This window comes from Equus asinus, chromosome 6 (assembly GCF_041296235.1).
Source record: "Equus asinus isolate D_3611 breed Donkey chromosome 6, EquAss-T2T_v2, whole genome shotgun sequence".
NCBI classification, from domain to species: Eukaryota; Metazoa; Chordata; class Mammalia; order Perissodactyla; family Equidae; genus Equus; species Equus asinus.
In genome coordinates, this window is record NC_091795.1 from 99,908,077 (window position 1) to 99,934,239 (window position 26,163).

At 47.3% G+C, this 26,163-nt stretch overlaps 1 protein-coding gene across 11 annotated transcripts in view; it reads right to left on the minus strand.

The window, feature by feature from the left end:
- TRAPPC12 (trafficking protein particle complex subunit 12) overlaps positions 1-26,163 on the minus strand; it is an 86,558-nt gene that overhangs the window by 12,448 nt on the left and 47,947 nt on the right. For all 11 annotated transcript variants that reach the window (XR_011504235.1, XR_011504237.1, XR_011504236.1 and 8 more), the window contains exons 6-8: positions 18,047-18,159; positions 5,748-5,820; positions 2,099-2,172 (exon numbers count right to left, since the gene is read on the minus strand). Coding sequence is in view for 6 of the 11 variants with exons in the window: in XM_070512664.1 (XP_070368765.1) it covers positions 2,099-2,172; positions 5,748-5,820; positions 18,047-18,159 (260 nt within the window). In the remaining 5 variants the exon portion in view is untranslated. The remainder of the gene's footprint in view (positions 1-2,098; positions 2,173-5,747; positions 5,821-18,046; positions 18,160-26,163) is intronic.

Consider the following 26,163-nt stretch of genomic DNA (forward strand, 5'->3'; position numbering starts at 1 on the left):
GAGCGGGACTGGTGAGATGCCCCAGGCTCTGTAACACACAATGGTGCCTGGTTGTATTATGCAGATGTTCGGGGCTGAAGCCTATGAACAGACTTCTCATCATTAAAAAGTTAAATTAATATTTATTTCACTGTAATACAAATGTTATTCAAAATAATTAAATGGCTGATTAAATCATCATTGTTAGTCCATACACGTAATTTAATTAACATGCTACCTCACATGTGAAGACCACACTGTCGCAATGCTGGGCACACTCACTAGGTGGCAACAGAATGCACACACTTGTGGTGGCCTTGACCGGAAAATTGTCAATTCCTTTTTTTAACTCATGATAATGGAAGATCAATCTAAAATTTCAAATTAAACTGCACTCACCATACAAGTATTTTTGAGACATAATACTATGTCCTGTACTGAGCCCCAACAATGTGGGTGCAAGACTTATGCTGGGGGCCTGGTGGTATTATTACTACTACATTACGACAAAGGAAAGCATTTTTATCCCATAATTTTCTATTGTGTCTTAAAAGCGCAAATGAAAACCCACCAGTGGAACAGGGAACTTCCTTTCTGAGGAGTTTTAGCCCCATGATTAACGAAACATCAGCCCTATGAATTCACAATTTGTTCTTCATTTCTTTGCAAGTGCAGGTGAATTTCAGGTCTGGCTGACAGTGGCCCCAGGGCTGGAGGTCGGACCGTGGGGGTTTCTGAGCAGGCCACCATTGCTTGGCGGCTGGGGAGAAAGGCCTGTTTGGAGGGGCAGAGGGGACAAGGCCCCTGCTCTGGGGGAACCACCTCCCTCCTGCCCAAGCGTGTGCCCGGGGCAGGCACAGGGTTAAGGTGTGAGAGGATGAGGGACACGCTCGCTACAGGGGCAGGCTGCCATGTGGGAAATACGTTAGATGTGGATATCAGAGGAAAAAGTGCTCTGGGTGAAACACAGAGCTCTTTAATCCCCTACCGTCTGCCATCTAGTGTGTTGAGAGGAGAGAGCTGTGTGAACGCTGCAGCTGGAGGACGTCAAAGACCAGCATGTGCCTTGTCTTAGAGGAGGCGCCTGGAGCTCAGGAAAGTGACAGGGTGCTGCAAGGTCACTGTGTGTACCCCAGTGTTGTTTCACTACACGGGTGCACAGAAGGCAGGCCACCAGCACGGGAACTGCCTGCACACCCAGTGTGGGCTGCTCTAAAGCCACTTCAGGCCATACGTCTTCCTGACCAAATGGGCAGGCTCCTTAGGGCTATGAACTTACCCCTGCACCCAAGCCCTGCGCCATGCCTAGGACACGACCCTCCCACAGGGGTGGGTCACTGTGCAACCCGGCTCCACGTCAGGTTAAACACAGAGCCCGCAGGCACATTTCTGCACGCGGCAGGTCGAGTTCAGGAAGGACCCTGGGCTAGCCCGTGGGGGAGTTACGCCTGGCTCACAATAGCCCAGAAGGTGATAATAGCAGCTAACTGATTCCTGCAGCAGCTTTCAGCCCCTGCAGCTGGCAACAAGGCCACCAGCTCACGCGGTCACCCTGCCCTGGGCGAGCACTGAGCTGGGCTGGGGTGTTGCAGGTTCCCAAGAAAGGGAGAAGCTGGAGACCCTGCTGTGTAAGCTAGAGAGGGGCTGCTAGAGGGTAATGGACCAGAACAAAGGACCGTGGCCCTCAGTGCAGACTCTTGATCCATCAGCTGTCTCCTTGGGGCTGAAAGCTCTGGGTGAGGCCCTGAGAAGCAGGTCGTCAGATGCCATGAGCATCAGTCAAGTCAAACCAGGGTGAGGAAAAACACCCGTTCACACAGGGAGAACAAAGGCGACCTTTCTGAGATGGAGTTCAGAGAAAAGTGAGAGCGTGAGCGGGGGAGCAAGAGACAAGAATACGAATAATGATTTTAATTAAATCATCTAGACCTGTGTTCGAACAATTAAACTTGACAAAGTAAATTCTACATTCTGTTGAAATTTCTTTTAGTAGAAATTAAAGTAAATTTAGCCCCAAGTGTGTCACTGAACCCTCTGCTTGGGTGATCCCTCCCGCTGACCATGGGGCGTTTCCGATCAGTGTCCCAGTGGTCCCTGTGCAGTTTGCAGTGACACCCACCTTCATGAGGAGCAGGCAGTTGGCCATGGAGCACATGACCCGGCCCAGGCGGGACCTCCACAGCTGGATGGAGGCTGCAATAGAGGAGAGGCCAGTGAGTGTGCGCATGAGTCGGAGGTGCACCACAGAAGTCAGTTACGGGTCACGTGAGTTCTGAGTTAGAAGAGCCCTGTCACCACGGCCAGGCCTTGCCCAGATGTCACTGCACTGCTGAGCACACAACCTCAGGCCCGTGCTCTTGGCTCTGGGAAGACAATGGCTACAGAGGGATGCAGCAGTGAAAACAGGAGGGTAACTGCTCATAACCCACCAAGGCCATGTTCCGAAGTTAGCAACCTAATAAAATGAGCGAATCTGATGAAGATGCAGCCCTGGTCTGCAGCTGGGTCACCTAATGGTGTGAAAGTGAATCCGTGGGAGGGCCACTGCCAGGGTAGCTGGACAGCTTCTCCAGCAGACCCGGGGGGGTGCCTACCACCTGCCCGGGGGTGGCAAACCCAGTAGCTACAAGGCCTTCCCTGGCCTCCCGGCTGCAGGGCTAGTGGACAGCTCACTCCCCTGGAGGTCAGCAGGCTGTGCCATGGTTACTGCCGTCTGCTTCTCAAGGCCCCAGTTTCCTGACCTTCTAAATGGAAACAGTAATGCCTATCCTCCCTACTGAACAGGCAAAAGGGCACAGAAGTGCTACCTAAAAGGTCCCAAGCACCCTCCCCTGGGAGATGCGAGGGTGGTGAGGAGGACAATACAGATCAAAGCTGACTCCCTGTGGGGCGTCTGCTTTACGGTGGCATGATGTTACACATACCCCACCAGGGTATTTCCAAACTCCTCTGCAGCTGCTTTCTCCCTGGAGCATCCGCCGCCACTCACAGTGACTGGCGTGGCCCTGCCCCGTTCTCCCGTCTCTCCATGAGGCATCAGCCACTGCTCTGCTGATGCCCAGCCTGAAGGTTCCCTAGGAGGGGCCTTGTGGAGAAGAGCGGGCTGACCAATGGCTCCCTGCCTGCCCCCTGGCTGCCCTTCATCTGTTTATATGTGGGATTGTCAGGAGTAAGGTCTGCTTTGGAGACCAAGCTGATTTTAAACCCGATATTTTGTTGATTAATGCGCTGAGGCCCAGAGAGGGCAGGGGGCTGTCCATCCTGACCCCACTTCAGTGCTCCTCTGCTCTGCTACTTCCTCCAAGAGGAACCAGCATCCAAGACTCAGAAACTCCAGGACACAGGGAGCACTACCAGATGAGGAGCAGGTGAGAGTGGAAAGGACACGGGAGCACAGCGGCATGAGGAACAGATGAGAGTGGGGAAGAGACGAGAAGCACAGCAGGATGAGTAGCAGGGCAGAGAGCATAGGACACAGAGCACAGTGGGACAAGGAGCAGGTGAGAGAGCACAGGACATGGGAGCACAGTGGGATGAGGGGCAGGGGAGAGTGAGAGGACACAGGAGCACAGTGGGATGAGGAGCAGGGGAGAGTGGAGAGGACATGGAGCACAGTGAGACGAGGAAGAAGGGAGACAGCAGAGGACACGGGAGCACAGTGGGACGAGGAGCAGGTGAGAGTGGAGTGGACATGGGAGCACAGTGGGACGAGGAGCAGGTGAGAGTGAAGTGGACGTGGGAGCACAGCGGGATGAGGAGTAGGCGAAAGTGGAGTGGACACGGGAGCACAGCAGGATGAGGAGCAGGCGAGAGTGGAGAGGACACAGAGCACAGCGGGATGAGGAGTAGGCGAGAGTGGAGTGGACACGGGAGCACAGCAGGATGAGGAGCAGGCGAGAGTGGAGTGGACACGGGAGCACAGCGGGATGAGGAGCAGGCGAGAGTGGAGTGGACACGGGAGCACAGCGGGATGAGGAGCAGGCGAGAGTGGAGAGGACACAGAGCACAGTGGGATGAGGAGCAGGCAAGAGTGGAGAGGACACGGGAGCACAGCGGGAGGGAGAGGCAGATGTGAAGGCCATCCAGCTGAGGATGAGGGACGTGCAGGTCCTCTCGTATCTGAACGATGGTAATCGGGTGAGCCTGCCCTACACCAACCTGCCCCCTCGCTGAAACTGACCTTTCTTTGGCTGCCTGGACAACGGTATTTTGGGATAACAACCACATAGAAATTACGCTTATCTTGGAGTGCTTAAGAACAACACAAAACACTTAATTGCTAGAATTAAGAATTTAACTTACTTTGCCTTTCAGCAATTAAAAATACATTAGCTGCTTATATTCTCTCTATAACATCATTTTTGTGAAAAGACCATTCTGAGCAATGCCTTTTCTTAATGAATGTAAACTGTGGATCGTCTCGGTGAGCTGCAGATTCATTCTGATCATCTTTCCAGACTTCTTTCTGGCTCTCCTTCTTCCCTTCGTCACCTTATAAATCTGTTCATCTGTCGTGACTCTGCTAGATTTCCAGAAACTGCTTTCTGAGATCTAATAACTATCTGCTCATTCCCACTACAGCAGGTGCCCCAGGGTGTGGAAAGTGCTGGAGAAGGGGATGTCCAAGGGTGAGTGGAAACTTCCCTCCTTCAGACTTTGCTAATTTGTCTGCACTTAATGACTGAGGAGGATGCGGGTACACATAGGCACACTTACAACTCTGGTGGTCATTTGGGGTTTTGCAAACAAAGGAATCTGTATTTCAAACAAAAATGCAGCCCAGCTCTGTTGGCTCCTGAGGGCAAATATCTCCTGCCCATGTCACTCTCCCCAGCCCCATCGTCTGGGGTGTATGGGCCGGGGCCTCCCTGTACTGAGGTCCTGCACAGCTCTCCACCTGGAGCGTTTCCCTCTCCAGGCCACCTCTTCTGCTTTTGGTACGTTAGTGTCCTCAGACAGTGACTTTGGAGGAAGACCATGCTTTCCAGCATAATCTGTGCCAGCCAGCAGTCACCAAGAACTTACTTTGAGTCAGGCACACGGAGGTGGAGACTGCCGAGCCCCTGGACCCAGGAGGTGACACAGAGCGGGACAGAGGCTCTGGGAACAAGGAGATGACTGGGCAACCACAGGCCTATGTGGAGAGGTGCTGCCCTAAGGAATGAGTCGGCGGGGGGCCTCTCTAGGAGGCACCAACTGAGCTGGGTTTTGAAGTTCATCTCTCTAATGTTCTTAAGAAATTGCAGCCACGATGATCTTCTCAAAATGCAAATTGGCCTGTGTCAGCCCAGGACTCAGCATAGAGACCCACAGCGTGAGCCTGGCCCCCAAGGCATGCAGTGCCCAGCTTCCTCTCCCCTCTGGCTCCTCATGGCCTCACCCTCCTTCCTGCCACAGGCTGCTGCTCTCCGGGGGGCAGTCCCCAATACAGGACCATGTCGGGCAAGGCCCGGCTCCTCTCCTCCACAGCACCCATTGGAGCGCGGGAGCCCCCATGGATCTGTGGGCTTATCTGGGCAGGGTGGGTCTTCTCCACCTGACGGGGCTCCCTGTGAGCGGGTCTCATGTCTAATCTTGCTCTTCACGTATCAACAGCGCCAAGCATGGTGCTTGCTTCCCAAAAAAAGAATAAGGAAATGAACGCAAGAGAGGACGAACGCATTATTGTGTAAGAAGAAAGAGAGAATGAGACAGAGACGAAACTTCTGAGGCTGAGTCTTTTGATAAGCCTCGATAATCATTTAACCAAGGAAAGGCGGACCACTGACCTCGTCTGTTCTCCTGTGAAATGCTGCTCATGCTCCCGTCTTCGGCTAAGCCTTGCTCCAAATTTGTTAGGATCTGCAGTAATTTCAAGTAAGAACACAAAGTCATAAAAAATGAATTTGCTTCTAGACTTGGTCGTAATATATTCTTGGAGAAGCAGATTTCTCTGTACAAAAAGCAATTTGTCAGGGATGTTTCACACGGACACATTTTAAACATCGCAGCTAGTAGAGATGCAGGTGATGGTGGCAGAGGGGAAGCTGACGGTGGCGTCTGGGCGTATGACGCTCATAAAGCATTCAGACATCAGACAGAGGGTAGGTCTTGCTTCTTTTTAAGAAAAGCATCAAGTACATTACACATGAGGATGATAATTAACTTCTCTGAAAATACCCGTCTTATTCCTCTGGGGCAGCATGATTTATGTGGCCTTTTTTAACATATCAAATAAATTCTGAACTGTCAGTGTACACAGTTTATATCATTTGTTAATAACTTTGGATTGCTTCTTTTGTATTTCGGTTTTCTTTGAAAGAAAAGAAGCTGTGCCACTGTTAATTTGGGAAGAGAACGTATTTTTTTTTTTTTTTTAAGATTTTATTTTTCCTTTTTCTCCCCAAAGCCCCCCAGTACATAGTTGTATATTCTTCGTTGTGGGTCCTTCTAGTTGTGGCATGTGGGACGCTGCCTCAGCGTGGTTTGATGAGCAGTGCCATGTCCACGCCCAGGACTCGAACCAACGAAACACTGGGCCGCCTGCAGCGGAGCACGTGAACTTAACCACTCGGCCAGGGGGCCAGCCCTGAGAATGTATTTTTTTGAGGGGCTACATGAGCAGGAAAAAAAGTCTTAAGTGTAAAGACTATTTGCTTAGGGAGAAAAATAAAGTATTAATTGAAAAAAGGTTACGTCGAGTTCTGTGATTACTGACTTGAGGCCACATGCTTTGGGGAAAAACCTTCTCACTCATTAGATCACCGTGCCAGTGAGCACTTCCCGAACGACGGGCCCCGAGAGGCAAGCTCACAACCCGTAGCAGCAGCTGCCTGGGCCTTCACCCACTTGGGCCCCGTCCACACAGCCAGAGCCTCACCAGCCTCCTCAGCTGCAAGTCACTGCTGCATGCAAGCTCGAGAACGGTTTGCTGGGAACACGAAGGCCTGTCCTACCGTGATGACTCAGGACACACTGGGGTTCAAAACTGTAACCGTGAAGATTATCTAGTTGGTCTAAACCAGTTTAAATGCGATTTCTAGCTAACCTGTCTTCTGATAAATAATCATAAAAACAGAAACTGACCAGGAAAGAAAGTCTTGATGGTACCATTAAATCCCCTCAGCTAGAACAGAGGGAGGACAGGAAAAAAAGAGAAGAGATAAGGGTTACTGAAGAACAGACACAGGTGGCCTGGTGTCTTCCTGACCAGCAGGGCCCACACAAGCTCAGATGGCCGCGCACCCTGGCTTTGATGACCAAGATCAACAGAGGGGACACAGGGGAAGGCATGGGGATCTAAGAGCAAAACCAATCACAACAGAAGAGCTTGGGTGAGGGACGCACAGGGACGGCCTGGATGTCTGCACTGCCAGAGAGGGACAGCAAGGAACGGCAGAAGTGAGCATGTGACAGAAGTGAGCATGACCATGTTTAATACAACTTTCTGATCCTTGGTGTCTGTGTCTTATTTCTAGGGTACATTACTTCATGACATCAATTCATAGGTCCCGTCTGCCTGGGCAGCGCATCCCTGAGCGCCCTGAGCAGAAATGCTGGCTCACTGTTAGTACTTCTATTGCTGTCTATCTAGAGACAGCTGTCTGGCTTTATAAAGTAACAGTACATTGATCTACAAAAGCTTATTTCTACGTAAAGGAAAGTGACAGAAACATTCCCAACCCAGAGCCTGAACTGCTGAGTTTGCAAACATGGTGTGGGGCATTTCTTCCCGTCTGTCTGTCCCAGATGAAACAACTGAGGTCTGAGTCCAGGTCGGACACCCATGAGCAGTCCCAGGTCTGCTGCCCAGGGCTATGAAGTCATGCTGCACCATCTGCTCAATCTGGAAGATGCTCCCAAAAGTAGAGGCACACTTTTGAACTTGCGGTAGCAGAATGACATCACCCAGGCAAAGGGGGAGACGCTGCCATTCCTCCTTTACTTGGTGTGAACCCCAGCCATCAGGGTGTCTCAGCTCCACCAAATCTAAGTAAAGGACTTCGCGGCCCAAAGAGACGGGGCACTATGGCTGAGCACGCCCAGTCGTGAGGCACGGAGACTGGTTGTGCCCCTCACTAAACCGCCAGCCCCAGCGGCCTCACCCCTCTCTGTCTGCCCCGCACCCAGCATTTCTGATGCAGGAGGGCTGCTCAGCGACTGAAGAGCATACACTGCTCCTGGAGAGGCGGCGGTTAGCGCCAGTGTCCCCTGCTGGGTCCCGAGCCGTGAGGGGCAACATCGGGCTGCCAGCTGAGCGCTGGGGCAGAGGAGACCAGGCTCCCCCTTGGGCTGGCTTTGCCTGACGACTCGGCCTGACGATGGTAAGCTGTCAAGGTGCAACAGGTAATCGTGAACTGTAGGGTAGGAAATGTATGACTTCTATAGTTATTTTGTAATTTTAAAAAATGGAAAAAATAGTATGTATTTTTAAGACAAAGTCCTGTGAACAGATCAGTGTTTTTAATCCTCTAGAGAAAGGCCTCAGACAAGAAGTCTTCGAGGTCTGACAGCGAATGGTGGATTCTGCAGCCAACAGGAGACTCAAAGAGGACAGCAGAGGACAAGCAAAGTGTCTTGGCAGTGATTCTTTTTTAATTAGTGTTAAAAAAGTAATAATATGCTTATGAAAAATTCAGTTGAGAAGTGTAAATGCACCTGTGCCTTCTCTCCACGGTCCTCGGCCCTATGATCCTGACACGGCTGACTCCCGTGGGTTCAATCCCTGCTCTGTGACTTCCCCCTTCTGAGGGCTCCCAGCAGGCCTCCCCTCAGGGGCTCCTTGGTCCCCCCTCTGCAGGTTCCCCGGACTCATCCCTCAGCGGCTCTGTCACCCTCCTCTGTGGGCTCCCAGCAGGCCTCCCCTCAGGGGCTCCTTCATCCTCCTCTCTGTGCTCCTGGGGCGTGTCCTCCGCTTTCTCCTTCCATTTACGCTGCTGAGCACCGCTGTGTGCCTGCCTCACACTATGCAGACAGCCTTCATGTCATGGAGGTGTGTGAGCTGTGTGAGGTGTGCCATACGTGTGAAGTGTCTGGTGTGTGAGGGGTAAGGTGTCTAAGGTGTGTGAGTGTGAGCTGTGTGAGGTATGAGCTGTGCAGTGTGAGGTGGATGGTGTGTGATGTATGAGGTGTGTGGTGTGTGAGGTATGAGGTATAGGGTGTGAGGTGTGTGAGGTATGAGGTGTGAGGTATGGGCTGTATAGTGTGAAGTATGAGGTATAGGGTGTGAGGTGTGTGGTGTGTGAGGTATAAGTTGTGTGGTGTGAGGTATGAGGTATGGGCTGTATAGTGTGAGGTATGAGGTGTGTGGTGTGTGAACTGTATGAGGTGTGTGGGGTGTGAACTGTATGAGGTGTGTAGTGTGTGAGGTATGAGGTGTGCAGTGTGTGAGCCGTACAGGGACCTCCTGGGGAGGCAACTCTCCAGCGCCAGTCGAACCTTCTGCTGGTGCAGCTTCCCCTACTCCTTGACTGCTCCCCATGAGAGGCCCAGAGTCACAACTCTGACCCACAGACATGGGGAGACAATAAATCATTGCTGCTCTAAGCCACAGAGTTTGGAGTGGCTGGTTATGCAGCCACAGATGCCTAACACGCAGGTGTCAGTCAAAGTTAGCAGCACTTACTGAAGGCTCCCTGTGAGGAGCCAGTGCGCCAAGGCTGGCATACCGAGATGCCTTGGCGTTTAGTGTTAATTTGGACATTTCGAAATGGGTTTCTCACTGGGAATCTTAGCATGAGCTCCTCTCTGAAAGCAGCTGCAATACTGAAATAACAATGGTTTTGAAAGAGTGAAGAGGCTGCTCGGAGATGAATGGGGAGGAGTCAGGAGGGAAACAAAAGTAATGGCCATGGGGCTGGGAGAGGATTCTGGACTCGGGCTGTTCCGAGCCAGTGGGCGGGTGTGACCGGAGAGGCGAGGCTGCCTCTCAGCCCCCACCGTGGGGACGGGGTGCATCCTGGACTGGTTCTGAGACAGGCAGTCTCAGTCCCGCGGTGCAGACAAGCACCAACACCTGCACAGCGGGGAGGGAAGGGAGAGTATTCAAGAGCCAAGCTTGGTTGTGCTTTGTCCAAAGAAAACTATATGCCCTGTCAAACATCCCATCTGTCTGATTCCACACGTAACCAACACCACTTCATCTCAAACAGTACTTAAAAAGACAATTTATAACCTATTCACATTTAGACATGCCAAAATCCATGTTCTGAATCCTCTGCAGCTATCTCAGGAGGAGGTGGGAGAGCTCTAACCGAATACCTGACGCTTTTGCTAGCTCAGTTACAAACACTTTTGCGTTCCTGGCAAACTTCAGTAGGCCACAAGGAATACATGTACACCTGCCTCCAGAAATCCTACAAGTTCCTGGACATTGGTGCATGCACATGACCTTGGAATCTGGCATTTTAAACTTCAGGTTCTGATTTGTATGCCTGGGGTGTGAGCCCAGCCCTGACCTCTGACGAGGTCCAGGTGACACGAGTGCTGATGTCTGGAGACGATGGTTTGCAGGAGAGCTCTAGCAGAAGGAGCCTCGTGCCTGTCCCTTTGGTGAGCTGCTACAGCTTGTGGGTGGGGTGGGCTTGGGTAGGTTTAGGGAATGGGTTTTACGTACGAGGCATCAGTGTACAGACCACAGGGCGCTGGCCCCAATTCAAGGACCCGAGGACTCACTAATGACCTACTTGAGTCCAGACTAAGGGGAGAACAGGTCTGCCTAGAGGGGCTTAGACGTCTCTGGAAAGTCCTGGGACATTCCCATCCCAACCACAGTCTTTTAGTGGACCTTTTGCAAAAGAGGCTGTCCAAAGTGAAGAGGTTTCTGGAGCTGCTCCCAGCCACTTAGAGAAGGTTAAACACTCCCACAGACCAGGTACTCCCTGTGCCAAGTCGCCTGTCTGCATCCCTGATCTAACCTGCATGGCAGCCCAGAGGCAGTTGGCAACACGCCCCAGCACAGGTGGGGAGCTTGAGGCTTCCACAGGCCGGTCACAGTGCCAGGAAGTGTCAGAATGGGAGACGGAAATTTCGTCTGCCTGACTCCAAAGCGCCTCCCAACCACTGCCTGAGGAGAGACTGTGCTTTGGGACTTCACACCTAGAAAAAACGCTCTTTCTACCAGATCACAGAGTAAGAGAATATACACTGCCAAGCTAAGGCGAAGACGGCAGAATTCCAGATGTCCTTATTCCATCGAGGGCCCACTTTTTGCTGGGCTCTCAGGCACATATCGAGGCTGGATTGTTTGCTAACTTCTGTGACCTTGTGGTTCACCGTTGGTGCATCAGATTTTATACTGGGTTGGAGCTGTAAAGGGGCACGGCTGACAATCCCAAGTCCACGTCCTGAGATTTGCACGATGCAATCTAGAGTTTCTAAAGGTGTGAATTACCACTGTGAGCTGAGTCAACATACAAATCTTGTTGCAAACGCTGATGACAGGATGCTTGGTGGGCTCCTACTGTGCACTCTGAGCACGCACAGACCCAGGAGAGTGAGCCTCTCCCACCCTGATCCCTGATGATGGGGACACTTCTGTCGTCTCCTCCCGCTGTACACTCTCAGCATGCAGAGGCCCAGGAGCATGAGCATCAGTGGCAAAGGGTAGAGACGCCACCTCAACCAAGGAAGCAAGAGCGATCCTTAATCTTTCAATTACCTCTCTCCACTTGCCAATCACTCGCATCTTATCTGGTTAAGCCACAGTCAACTTGCTCTCTGCTGGAGCAGCAGGAGAGCAGGGCAGCTGAACCGCCTGGGTCAGGCAAGGCCTGGCAGTGGCCGCTGTCAGCATGCTGATGGCCAGCCTACCTGAGTGTTTCCCTGAGCAGCTGGCCAGTGAGAGGGCTAACAAGGGCTGTTCTCTCTCCTATTTTTAACTTTGTTTACGAGTGAAATAGAGTAAGTGTTTGAAATCCTTTTTAGAAAAATATTAACCCTTCCTGGAAACAAAGCTCTCATCACTGCCTTATTAGCAATCATTGATAGAGAACAAACCATATCGACATTGTTGAATATATTTCTTTTCCAGAGCACACTAAAATTACCCTCTGGCTCCTTCAGGTGCAGGGGTCTCTAAAGAAGCACTTCTTTACCTGGTACCCGCAGCCAGGCTACCCTGGGGCAGGTGAGACTACCGAAATTAAATTATAGGGTGGGACAGAGCTGAACTGAAGCCCACGCTGGGCACGTCCATATCAGCGAGGACCCAAACCTCAAGCTAATTTGCCATCGTGATTTACAGATTCTTATCTGTTTATGCAAATGACCTTCAGAAATTAGTTCACTTGGCTCTTTCCCACCTGGTCTCCAAAGCTCTCTTGGGACCTGGAGGTGGAGACAGCCTGCAGAGAAGCCAGAGCAGCAGGGACCAGAGGACAGATGCATCTGCTCCCTGGTGTCAGGGTCATAGTTTTCCCAAGCCACAGCAGCGTGGGAAATTTATTTTAAACTGTAGTATTTTTTACTCTTCATTGATACAATTACATGTGAACCAAACATTTGCTACTTCACTACAAGGTTCTTTCTTGTCCCCCACTAAGTCAAAGATAGCCGAGAAACCAGTAGCCAGGACCACTTCGTAAAGATCGTGAGTGATGCCCTGCTAAGACTGGGCCCCATGTAGAAATTCCCAACGTCATTCTAATCTAAGTTTCACGGCTGAACACACAGACTCTAGTCATCCTTTGGCAAACCTTCCACGTTAGGAAAAGCTCGTCTTCTTCTGAACAAATGACCGGTCTGCAGGTACCAAGAATTCTTCAACCAACTGTTTTCCCACTCTGCTTTGGTCCCAGAAGTCTCAGCACCAAACTTGCTTTTGGCACACCTCCGACGTTACAAACAGTCCTGCTGTATTAACCGTATCTTCCCTTTGCCCCACAGACCTCATTTAATTTTTTTCAATAGGAAAAAGTCTAATTATAAAACTCATGCATGTGCTGTATAAGACCTGGGAAAGGAAAAGAATAAAAAGGGCTTTAATCTCATCATCCACATCACTAACATACTGCTGGATTTTTCCTTCACTGCATATTTTTTACTTTCTTGAGATCATACTGTAATTATAACTCTGTAGGCTGGCTTTGAAAATTAATATTGCATCATAAAGATCCTCCACGTTACGGCAGTGGAGCTGAAACAACCATTAGGAAACCACATCATGCCTCGACATCCCAGGACGGGTGCTCTGGGATACCCAGGTCTGGTGCCCTGCTTCTTTGGTTAGGGTGGCACAGACTAGAAAAAACAGGAGACCTGTATCTCGGCATGTCCCCTAAGAAGCTGGGCGACAGAGCTCAAAACTGAAGGGAGGACACGGGGCCAAGTGGACTGAGTGCTATTGGCTGGCAAGTGTCCTGCTCCTCATCTGCCCCCAGCTGCTCTCGGACCCCCTCCTGCACCCCACGTTAGCTGTCACATAAGGTTGTTTCTTTTTGTTTGGGAAATCCGTGCTGGGACTGAACTGCCAAGATCTGACTTTTGCTGGAGCAGCAATTATCACACAGCAGGGCTCAGAGCACGTCTACAAAAATGGCACGCGGGCTCATTTTCTAGCATCCTGAAAGGCCTCAGCTGACTTTCTTACTAAAGGATGAAAACATTCCACCACCCCAGTTTGGCTTCTTGCTCTGTTATCTAGCCCCTTCCAAAGCATCTGATTCTACAATCATTCCTGACCTCCAGCCTGGAAAAACGACCTTGAAGACCAAGAACTAATGGCACGCAAGCAATGAAAACAAATGGGATGGAGACCTCTTTGGGAACACGAACCACGTAACTTCTGCCTTCTTTCTGGAAACAACTCTGGTTTCGGAGAATGTCCTTGAGTTAAGCATTTCAGATCAATGTTCAGGCTACTGGCCAGTCGGCGGCCACAGAGTGCAGCCTTTGTGCCGGTCTCCTGCCTGTTCCAGTCCCCCTCGGAACACGTGAGAGAGTGGTCTGGGTGTGGCCAGCTCAATATGTGCAAGTGGACACCAGGCAAAGTTGTGCTTGCCATGGCTTCGCTGAGCGGCTCTGCCGAGCAGCCTGGGTGAGTGCATGACCCAGAGTGCAACACCGCCACCTGTGGGCTTAGGCAGGAGGCTGGGACAGGGGTGCAGGCCAAGGAAGGAAAATGGAGGGAGAAGGAACTGCTGGAAAACGTCACCCAAGGAGATACTATTTCACTTTCTTGACTCGTTTCCTCCCTGGCTGGACTCTCCTCACGAGTGTGAGTTACAGTTTCCTGTACCTTCTGAGACGAATTTTTGGTGGAAGCAAGTGCAGCAGGGACTCACTACAATTCCTGGTGCTGTCAAAGTGAAACATGAGACTGGAGTTTAGGACTGCTGCTTTCCCACAGCATCAGGGAATGTACTGTATCTGGGAGAGAAGGAATGACTGGTGGTTTGACTCCACAGAGAGCTGCGCAGTGGCAGTTAGGGAGCAGGTTTTTGGAGCTGGGTGACGCGTTCTCATCTAGCTCCTCCACGGCCTCACCGTTGTAGGCTGGTGATATTAACTCCTCTGAGGCTCAGGTTCCTCATCTGTAAATTGGGGGTAACATCACCTCATACAGCTGCTGTGAGCACTGATGGAGGTAATTAACGCAAGCATTACGCACGGCACCTGTTGCAGTACGAGCATCAAACACGTGTTGATGGTGACCTTTACCACCCTTACCACCACGACCCTCACGAGCTCCCTCAGCACCACCATCAGTATTTGCCCGTCCAGCATGCCGAGTCAAGAACAGAACTGCCTTTGCAGTTGCGTGAGGGCAGGCATGCCAAGTGTGTGAATGATACAGGAGGGAGTATAGACAATGCAGGGAAAGGTCTTGGTAAACAGACTTAGCTTTCAAGCTTTCCTCGCGTTTCCCATTTGTTGTGACCGACTCAAAAACCCAGAATGTTGGTGTTGGACGGAACCATGGAATTCTTCAGTCTATCCTCCCACCTCTCATTTACAAGTGGAAAGCAGAGAGGATCCACAGCCATGCCCCTGGGCAGACCTGCGTGGAAGTAACATATCCAGGCCTCTCCTTTTAAGCCACCAAATCACTGCTGTCACAAGAGTGGTGTGCCAGCTTCTATTATTTCTCGATTTTGCAATTTGTAAATAAATTTTAGCATGAACACAAACTTTCTATTTTTTAATTCTGGATGATCATGATGTATTGATGAACGACTCAAACAGAAAACAACTGGGGGAGACATGCACTGCCCACTGAAGCGCACACTCACCACGGGCAGTTTTGTGTTTGCCCCTGAACTGCAGCATGTGGTACAGCAGGTGCTCAGTAAAAATTTGCTGCACGAGCAAATGAACAAGCCCAGATAGAGCTGTCCTGAGAGGACACCTGTGGGGCAGACAAGCCTCTCCGTGCTTCACAAGGCTAGGTACTGGGATCCAGCTGAAACCAGCTTTAAATAAACATGGAAGCAGCTCGGGAAGGTAACCACGCCCCCAAGGGAGCCATGGGGCCCCAATGTGACAGGAAGATAGCAGGGAGGTTCAAGGCCTGTATTTCTTATTTTCAGGGCTAACAGTGGAGGAAGCTCCAGGTACGCTCCTGCTCCAGGTCTTTCCCTTTCTCTCTTTCAGCATCAACTAGTCATGCCACATGGGGTTAACCCTTTCTTTGCAGAAGGGCCAAGTTTTAAGTCCACACATTAAGGAGCACACAGAAATTACATGTTGAAATTATCCAGGAAAACCCTTTCAGCTGGAGACCACAGTGTCTCCTCCAGCACCAAGTGCTTGTTTTCCTTCCGTTTTGCCCACTAAGCACCACGAGAGGGACTGGCTTACATTCGGGTCACACCATAAGAAAAACAGCTACCCATACACGGCGCAGTTATACCACCTGTGGTGACAGGTTCACACTGTGAGAAGCAGGCAGCACTCGAGAGACTCAAGTCGTGCTCGCACACTGTCAGTGGGTCCCTGCATGTTTACATTCTCATCTCCCTGTAAAGCCAAGTCAGCCGGAGAGAAACGCTCTTGTCATGTGACTGCACTAGAGCTCTTGTTTCTCTCTCCTCCCGCCTCCGAGCTGTCAGCTGTCACCACCTGCCGCTTCGGGATGAAACCACCCATGAGTCTCAGGAGGGACCCGGTCCAACAGAGCACAGGGAGCGGGTATGTCAGATACTCATCACAGGGATCTGCTGAGTCTGTTTGATCCACCACCAAACACAGCAAGACCCTTTCCTATGGCCGGAGCACAGACGCTGCCGCAGGGTGGAAGAGGAGAGAGCCTCCTAGGTCTTTCTCACTTAAATCGGGACGCATTACAGTGACAAGTGCAGGCGAGTGATTAGGGGCAGGGACCCCAGAGCCAGGCTTCTTGGGCCCAATCACGTGACCTTGGGCAAGTCAGTTAACCTTTCTGTGACTCAGTTTCCCCATCTGTAAACTGAACTGGGATAATAACCCCTACTTCATAGGGCTGTTATGAGAATTAAATGAGTTACTTGAAAAATGCTTAGGGACAGAGGCTAATTCATAATGAACATGACACAGTATTTAAGAAGGAAGAGGACAAGTGGCCAGAACACTAATGGGGAGAATACTCCACTCTCTCACCTCTCATCTCTAATTGTTATGCTGTATTATGCATTTAAGGAGCTTAATACTGAAGGTACGAAATAATTTAGGACCAGGAAAACTGACTTGCAAAGCTGTTTCAACCGACCTGACTTTTCTACCCCCAAGAGATCCTAAAACTCAGAATTTTCTCTCTCAAATACATAAAAACTTCCCCCAATGTGATATGGAGGTAAAAAACATAATTAAAAGATCATCGGTGTACAGTTTATAAAATCATTGATTTGGCATTTCTCAATAACAAGTTATGTGTTTCCTACTTCTGAAAATAATTATTTTAACCATGTTTTAAGATTTAAGGAAAAAAGTGTTAGAATCTAAAAAAGTTGATAACACAATTTCCCCATCAACTGATCAAAGTACAAGAAAGCAAACAGTTCTTCTTTTTATCTTTTAAGTTATGACATAAAAAATGGAAGCTGATACGAAGCTTGAGGGTGTGAGGTGTCCAGGAAGGGCTGCTGTGATGTGTGAGCAAGGCCCCCTGTGCACAGGAAGCTAGCGCACCTGCTTCCCTGCTGGGAAGACAGAGAACAACAACTTGAAACTCCGTAAAACCTCCATCAAGCATAGCTGACCTGAAAGGAGGAAACTCACAAATACAATCTAATTCAAAAAATCATACTACGCTGTGGCTCCTAACTGCCTGTTACTAGCTTTGGAAGCACTTCCGCAGACATTACTTCATTTGGCCTGCACAGCAACACTGTGAGGCAAGTAGGAAAGGTGGTTTTACTTCCATTCTGAAGACGAAGGATCAGAGGGTAGGGTTGTCCACAGCCTGGAAACAGAGACCTGCAATCCCATGTTTCTTCCTAACATTACTTAGTGGGAAACGGAGACTCGCATTCCCACATTTCTCCCTAAGATCACTTCATGGGATAACTTCGTCTTCTGTTGATGTGCCAGTTTGGTGCCTCCCATACAAGTGTTACTTCACAACCAAGAATCAATCAGAAGGCTCTTCTGAGCCCATCTGCCTTCAAGGTCAGTATTATGATGACAGTTGTCATGATACAGTACAATTTGCTTTGATTCTGGAACATGTGAAGCCATTATCCCTTTAAAGATTGCTCCCGTGCCTCTCTGACACCAGCAGGTGTGTACAGTCCTTGGAGGACGTGTGAGTGGTCTGGCACATTGAAGGGCTTCCACTGGCAGTATGGGCACATGTTCACATGTGTGATTTCTACCCAAGAAAAAACCTTCCTGATTTTGATCTACCAATCATACAAAGGAAGAAGGATTTCAGGACTCAAGCTTTGCAAAAACCATCCACCTCCCCAAAAATAATTTCAGTGAGAACAATGAATACCATGGTCACACCGAATCAGGTCACCTAGCCTTCCTGGAGGAGGAAGTGGTGATGATGGTCTGTGGGGTGGGATGGGCAGAGAGCAACGTGGTATGCTTCTCGCGAGAGAAGGAAATTAAGAATGCATTCTCCATCCCGGGGAAGACGGCAGAGCAGGCCACCTGGAGCGACTGTTACCTTGCTGCAGACGGCCTTCACTCGGTGCAGCCTGTCCAGGGACTCCTGGGGACTCCCCAGGTACTGCTGAAGCTCCGCATGTAAGATCCGCATTGAGAAGGGCACCATGGAGCCTGGAATCAAGTCAAAGGTGAGTTAGTTTGCTATAACTAGACACACTTTCATACTTAGCACTTGACGGAGGGGTCTGCAGAAGTCCTAGGAGAAGGGATGACAGAATCCCTCTAAAAGGGATGCAGTGGTGCAGGCTATATTAGTTTTCTCTGCAAAGCTGTACGTATCTTCTAGGCAATTATCAAAGGAGACAGGTGGCTGTCATGACTATTTCCGTAATTATGCTTCAATCATGGAGAAACTATCACAAAATGAATGAAAAGGTAGAGAGACTGCCCCTTTCTCCAATAAAAGAAAACACAGAACACTCATGGGTTCTTTACATTTCCTTGGTATGGCAAGCTCAAACTGAAGGACGCTCAGGTTGGGTTCCCCAGACGGAAACCCTGAAAGGAGGATCTGTGAGCAAGCAAGGGCGTGGGGATGCAGAACTAGGGGAGGAAATCCAGCAAGGGAGCATCTCAGGCCCAGGTCGCGAGGACGGAGCATCAACCTGGTTCGGTGATGTGTGCACACATGCGCACTCTGCAGTCAAAGTTCTACCTGAGAGCTGTCCCAACAGGAGGCAAGGGAGCTGGACTTCAAAATGCCACCCCCAGGGCTGCCCCAGAGAGAACGATTCCCAGGTACTTCCAGCTCCATCAGTGTGCCAAGGGGAATGAGGGCAGTTCTCTGAGAAAGGGGAACTTTAAAAAAAAATTTTATTGATGTCATATTGGCTTACAACAGTGTGTAAATTTCAGGTGTACATTATTATATATTGGTTTCTGTATAGACTACGTCGTACTCACCACAAATGGTCTAGTTTTTCACTATATAGTCGTGCCCCTTTACCCCTTTTGCCATCCCCCCATCCCCTTCAAGAAAAATTTCTTGACCGTCAGCATCACTAAACATGGGATTAGGCTAACACAGTAAGTTGTACATAAGCTGGTCATTTTCATCCCTACATTTCAAGTAGAAATAACGGCAATAACGGTCCCTATATGGTTTAGAATTTACCTGTAGGGAGAGAATATTTCTAGAACCTCTTAAGCTCTAAAAGATAAGCACAGAAACAAAACTTCTACTGGAAGTTCCAACACCCAATTTATAAATGAGCTGAATATACAACAAAGTGGCAGAGAGTTACTTGCTCTTTACCCTGGCAACTGCCCATGGACCTGGGGAGCTTCTGCATTAAAAAGAAACACCTGAAAGGGCCAGCCCTGATGGCTTAGTAGTTAACGTTTGGCACTCTCTGTTTTGGTGGCCAGGGTTCAGTTCCCAGTAGCAGAACCACACTACTCATGTGTTAGTGGCCTTGCTGTGGTGGTGGCCCACATTAAAAAAAAAGAGGAAGACTGGCAACAGACGTTAGCTCAGGGCAAACCTTTCTCAGCTAAATAAATAAACAAAATGAAAAAGCATGTGAAAATATTTTGAATGACAATGAAAATATAACTTAAGAAAATTTGTGGGGGCACCACCTCAGTGGTGTAGAAGTTAAGTTCACGTGCTCTGCTTCGCTGGCCCAGGGTTTGCAGGTTCAGATCCCTGGCATGGACCTACACACAACTCACCAAGCCATGCTGTGGTTCCACCCCACATACAAAATAGAAGAAGACTGGCAAAGATGTTAGCTCAGGGCCAATCTTCCTCACCAAAAAAACCTCCACGAAATCTGTGAGATGCAGCAAAAGCAGTGCTAAGAGGGAATTTTACAGCATTAAAAGCATATATTTGAAAAGAAAAATCTAAAATCAACCCTCTAATCTCTCACCCTAGAATGCTACAGAAAGACAAGCAATATAAAAGCAGAAGAAAAGAGTAAAAATTAGAGCAGAAATCAATGACATTGAAAACAGGAAATCAACAGAGAAAAACCAACAAAACCCAAAGCTGGTTCTTTGACAAATCAGTAAAATTTATAAATTTCTAACCAGGCTGACCAAGAAAAAAAGAGAGAAGACATCAACTACAAATATCAAAAATGAAAGAAGGGTCATCACTACTGATCACACGGACATTAAAAGGACAATAAAGAAATATTATGAACAACTCCATGTCTGCAAATTTTATAACTTAGATGAAATGGACAAATTCCTTGAAACACACTTTTACTACAACTCATATGACAGGAAATAGATAATCTGAACAGGCCAATATCTATTTAAAAAATTAAATCAATAGGTAACAACCTTCCTTTTTTGGAAGCTTATTTGAAAGCACCAAGCCCAGATGGTTTCACAGGTGAATTCTACCAAACATTTAAGGAAGAAATGATGCCAATTCTTTACAATTTCTGCCAGAAAACAGAAGCAGAGGGGATACTTCCTAATTCACTCTGCGAGGCCAGCATTACCATAATACCAAAACCAGACAAAGACATTACAAGAAAGGAAAACTATATGGCTCATAAACATAGATACAAAAATCAACAAAATTATCAAATCCAATCCAACTAAATCAAATCCAACAAAAACACCAGCAAACCAAATCTAAGAGTGTATGGAAGGAACTATACACTATGACCAAGTGGGATTCATTCCAGGTATGCAAGGCTGGTCCAACATTAAAAAAAATCAATGAATGTAACCCATCACATCAAACAGGCTAAAGGAGAAAAATTACATGATATATCAATAGATGCAGAAAAAGCATTTGACAAAATACAACACCCATTCATAAAAACTCTCAGCAAACTAGAAACAGAGAGAAACTTCCACAATTTGATAAAGAATATCTACAAAAACCTATAGCTAACAACATACTTAACGGTGAGAAACTACATGCTTTCTCCCTAAGATCAAGAATAAGGTAAGGATGTCCTCTTTTTACCACTCCTATTGAACATCATCCCAGAAGTCATAATAATAAGACAAGAAAAGGAAAAAGGTATACAGATTGGGAAGAAAGAAATAAAACTGTCTTTGCGGATGACAAGATTGTGTATGTAGAAAATCCCAAAGGAGTGACAAAAAAACTCCTAAACTGATAAACAATTAAAGGTCACAGGATACAAGGTTACCATACAAAAGTCAACTGGTTTCCAAGATACCAGCAATGAATAACTGGAATTTGAAAGTAAAAACACAATACCATTTATATTAACATTAAAAGAAATGACATAGCTAGATATAAATCTGGAAAAATATGGCACAAGATCTATATGAGGAAAACTATAAAGCTCTGATGAAAGAAATCAGGCATGATCTGAATAAATGGAGAGGTATCCACGTTAATGGATATAAAGACTCAATATTGCCAAGATGTCAGTTCTTCACAACTTGATCTATAGATTCAAAGGAATGACAATCAAAATTCCCATGTTATTTTTTGGATATCAACATACTGATTCTAAAGTTTATGTGGAGAGGCAAAAGACCATAAATATCCAACACAACACTGAAGAGAAGAACAAAGTTGGAGAACAGACACTACCCAACTTTAAGACCCGTACTACTGTAATAAAGATTGTGTGATACTGGGAAAAGAAAAGAAAAATACATCAATGGAACAGAATAGAGACCCAAATATAGCCCTCAGAATACAGTCAATTCATCTTTGACAAAGGAGTAAAGGTAATTCAATGGAGAAAGGATAGAGTTTTCAATAAACGGTGCTGAGGAAACTAGAAAGCCACGTGGAAAAAAATGAATCTAAACATAGACCTTACATCTTTCACAAAAATTAACTCAAAATGGATAAGAGACCTAAATATAAAATGCAAAACTATGAAACTTTTATGGGGCTGGCCCCGTGGCCGAGTGGTTAAGTTCGCGTGCTCCGCTGCAGGCGGCCCAGTGTTTCGTTAGTTCGAATCCTGGGCGCGGACATGGCACTGCTCATCAGACCACGCTGAGGCAGCGTCCCACATGCCACAACTAGAAGAACCCACAACAAAGAATACACAACTATGTACCGGGGGGCTTTGGGGAGAAAAAGGAAAAAATAAAATCTTAAAAAAAAAAAAACAACTATGAAACTTTTAGAAGAGAACATAAGAGGAGAGCTAGGTGATGTGGGTTTGGTGATAACTTTCTAGGTACAACAACAAAAACAACATCCATGAAAGAAAAAATTGGACTTCATTAAAATTAAAAACTGCTCTGTGAAAGACACTATTAAGAGAATGAGAAGACAAGCCACAAGCTGGGGGAAGTACTCATAGCACATATCTGACAAGGGATCTGTATCCAAAATATGCAAATAACTCAAAAATCACTAATAAGAAAACAAACAACTCAATTAATAAATGGGCAGCAGATCTGAACAGGCACCTCACCAAAGACACACAAACGACTGTGAAAAGATGCTCCATATTATAGGTCATTAGGGAACAGGAAACTGCAAATTAAAACAACAATGCAAGGCCACTGGACATTTACTGGACTAGCTAAAATCCAAAACAGAGAACACCAAATGCTGGTGAAGATGTGGAGCAACATGAACTCTTGTTCCTTGCTGGTGGGAATGCAAAATGGTACAGCCATTTTGGAAGATAGCCTGGCAGTTACTTACAAAACTAAACATAGGCTTACCATACGGTCCAGCAATCGTGCTCCTTGGTATTTATCCAAGTACCTTGAAAACTTACGTCCACACAAAAACTTGCACAAGAATGTTTATAGCAATTTTATTCATAATTGCCCCAAAGTGGAAGCAACCAAGATGTCTTTTAATAGGTGAATGGATAAACAAACTGTGGAACGTCCATACAACTATTTTTCAATAATATAAAGAAAAGTGCTATCAAACCACAGAGGAACGTTAAACACACATTGCTCAGTAAGAGAAGCCAGCATGAAAAGGCTTCATATTGTACGATTCCAACAATAAGACAATCTGGAAAAGGCCAACTTTGAAGACACTAAAAAGATCAAAGGTTGCCAGAGGTCAGGGGGAGGGAGGGATGAACGGGCAAAGCAGAGAGGATTTTTAGGGCAGTGAAACTTCTCTGCATGATGCAGTAATGGCAGATACATATCATTATACATTTGTCCAAACCCACAGAATGTACAATACCAAGAGTAGATTCTAAACTGTGGATTTTATCAATAATATGCCAATCAATATTGGTTCGTCTATTATAACAAATGTACCACATGAATTAAAAATGTTAATAGATGTTAATAATGCAAGATGTTAACAAAAACTGTGTGTAGGAGGAGAGAGGGTATATGCACCTTTCTGTACGTGTTCAACTTTTCTGTAAATCTGAAAGAGTTTTAAAAATAAAGAATATTAATTAAAAAGAAAGAGAATATAAACCCAACTACAAATAAAATTTAGCATACAACAAAGACAGTATCCCCAAATTATTGGAAGGAAAATGTAATTTTTAATAAGCACTATTGGCAGATGTGGATGGCCACATGAAAAAAGATAAAATCAGATCTGTGTCCTAGGGAAAAAAAAAAGAATTGTGTTCTTGTGGTCTCAAATTGGAACTTAAAATATTTTTTTTCTTAGAAATATTAAATATGGTGGCCAGCTATAGCTGAAAGAGTAATATTAATACTGCATCCAAGGTACATTGAATAGTTAAATAGGCTTCTGTGAGCTGCCCTAAGGATTTAACTGTGTAAGCGTTAATTCTATGGAAAATACTTTCCAAGTACCAACTACTCCGTACGTGAACTGCTGGAATATTACTACTTAGAGCATGTGGTTTGTTCAGTTAAACCATGGAAAAGTGCTCTGTAGTTTGATGATGTTATAAAAACAGAATTTTCTATATGGTATGTATGGCTTCAAAGTTCACAGCTTTGAATGAAATACTTATTTTCATCCAAAAGAGATGAAGAGTAGATTCAAGGAAAGCTATTTTAATTAATTGCATAAAAATATACAAGGGGTTTGAGGAAGATACCAGTAAATTTTGGAAAGCAGTTATACACATAAGGTGAACTCAGAGATAACAGATAACAGGGAATGCTACGGAATCCGACACCTCGCTTCTCAAAGTGGTCCTTGCGCAGCTGCAACCTCACCCCTGCGACCTCGCCAGAGATGCAGTCTCAGGCCCCATGCAGATGGAGCACACCAGAGCCTGCACCTGACGAGATCCTGGGGGACGGTGAGCGCACTGAAGTTTGAGAAGCACTGCTCTGAACCATGACCTCACTGACATGAAATTAAAATTTACTAAGCCAAAGCCTCTCAAGCAATATGATTTATAGTTTTATAAACATGTCTCAAAATGTGTAACCTAGTTCATCAGGATCAAATTAAAACTCGGAATCAGTGTTATATAGAATATTCATTAGACGGCCAGCCCTCTGTATCAGTGGGTTCTGCATCTGAGTATGGAAAGGTCTACGATGGTTGCATCTGTACTGATCATGCAGATGTTTTTCTTGTTATTATTCCCTAAACAATACAGTATAACAGCTATTTACATTGTATCAGGTACTATAAGTAATCTAGAAATGATTTAAAGTATACGGGAGGATGTGAGTAGGTTATATGTAAATACTATGCCATCTGGTAGAAGGGACTTGAGCATCTATGATTTTGGTATCTGCAGGGGTCCTGAAGCAAATGTCCCCAACCCCCAGATACCGAGGGAGGGAGGACTGTGTGTCATGTGAGAAAACCCTCCCTCCTCAGTTGCACACAGTTTCCTTGCTATCTCCTACCCTTTTTAAAACAACACAGGCACTTCAAGACTAATCGGGGCTAAGAGAAAGCAAACTGAAGCAGCTGAGTCTGTGCCTGCCTCTGCTGAGGACAGTGGTGAACAGCCCCTGCCAGAAGCCCAAGGCGGGCAGAGAAGAATCGTGGTTCAACACTTCTTTCAACACAAGATTTCTCAGCTCCCTTCGATTTTGGGAGCAGAGCAGCTCTTTGCTGCTTTTCAGGAGGGAAACTATATTGGTGAACAAAATTTACCCGTTTCTTCCTTGGATGGGGGGACATGGTGAATAAAATCACAAATACAACTAATATTAATGTAGCGAAATTCGTTTAGAATTAAATTTTAACATGTTTTTAAAAAAGAAAAATATTTAATGTTATTTTTAAAATACTAAGGTGTCCTCCCCAGCCCCCGATGTAACAGTAAAAAGCTGAAACTCCACAAAACTTCTGGATTCCTTGTTCCTGCTCCTCCATTCAGCCCTTCGGTTCTCCTGTCTAGGTGGAAGAGGGAAGCCTGGAAGAATCTGCTGGGAGCTCTGTGTGGGGAGGCACTGCTGCTCCCCGTGCTGACTGCACCGGCCCCTCTCGGGGTCTTCTCTGCGTGCATAGTCTGAGGCAGAGAGCCAGCCCTGGGCCGTTCTTCAGCCTTGCCAACACGGCCCTCCGCAGCACCCGCACCAGAGTGCCCATGGGGAGCTCCGGGCGGCATGCATGCAGAACACATGCAGGTGGCAGGTGACACCCAAAGTGCCTCCCCGCGGCTCCACCCAGGCAGCTGCCAACAGAAAGAGTGTGGGTGAGAAAGAGCCAGTGCTAGCCTCTTCTTCAAACACACCGTCTTTCCTGAGACTCTCAGAGAGATCTGGAAGAAAGCTGGGACTCAAGGAGGACAAAGGCCTCCTTCCCTTCTCTCCTGGTTGCACTGAAAAGGTCTTGTACAGCTCGAACATCTCAAAGAAAGAAAATCAAGAGGCAAGCACACGCAGTCTCATGTGAAAGAGAAATGAAACAAGTTCCATCAGAGAGAAAACACTCCTTCCCGGAAGGAATACACTGTGCACAGAGTCAAAGCAAGAGGAGAAGCAGCTGCAGAAGCAGTGCCCATTAACTGCAGCTTGAACACGTTCAGTTAACAGACATTTACCTAGCGGGTTTTAGTTGCTAAACGCGAGGTGAGGCACTGGGTATACAAAATGAAGGCGATACGACCACTGTCCCCAAACAAACTGCTCAACACCTTCAATACAGACAGAGCCTGCTTCAACGTAATCCAGGCTTTTCCTAACAATGCTGTATATACCTAGCTTTGTTTGTTTGTTTTAAGAAATGCAAATAAAAGTACCTTGAAACTAATTCTCTCGGACCTGCCAAATGCACCT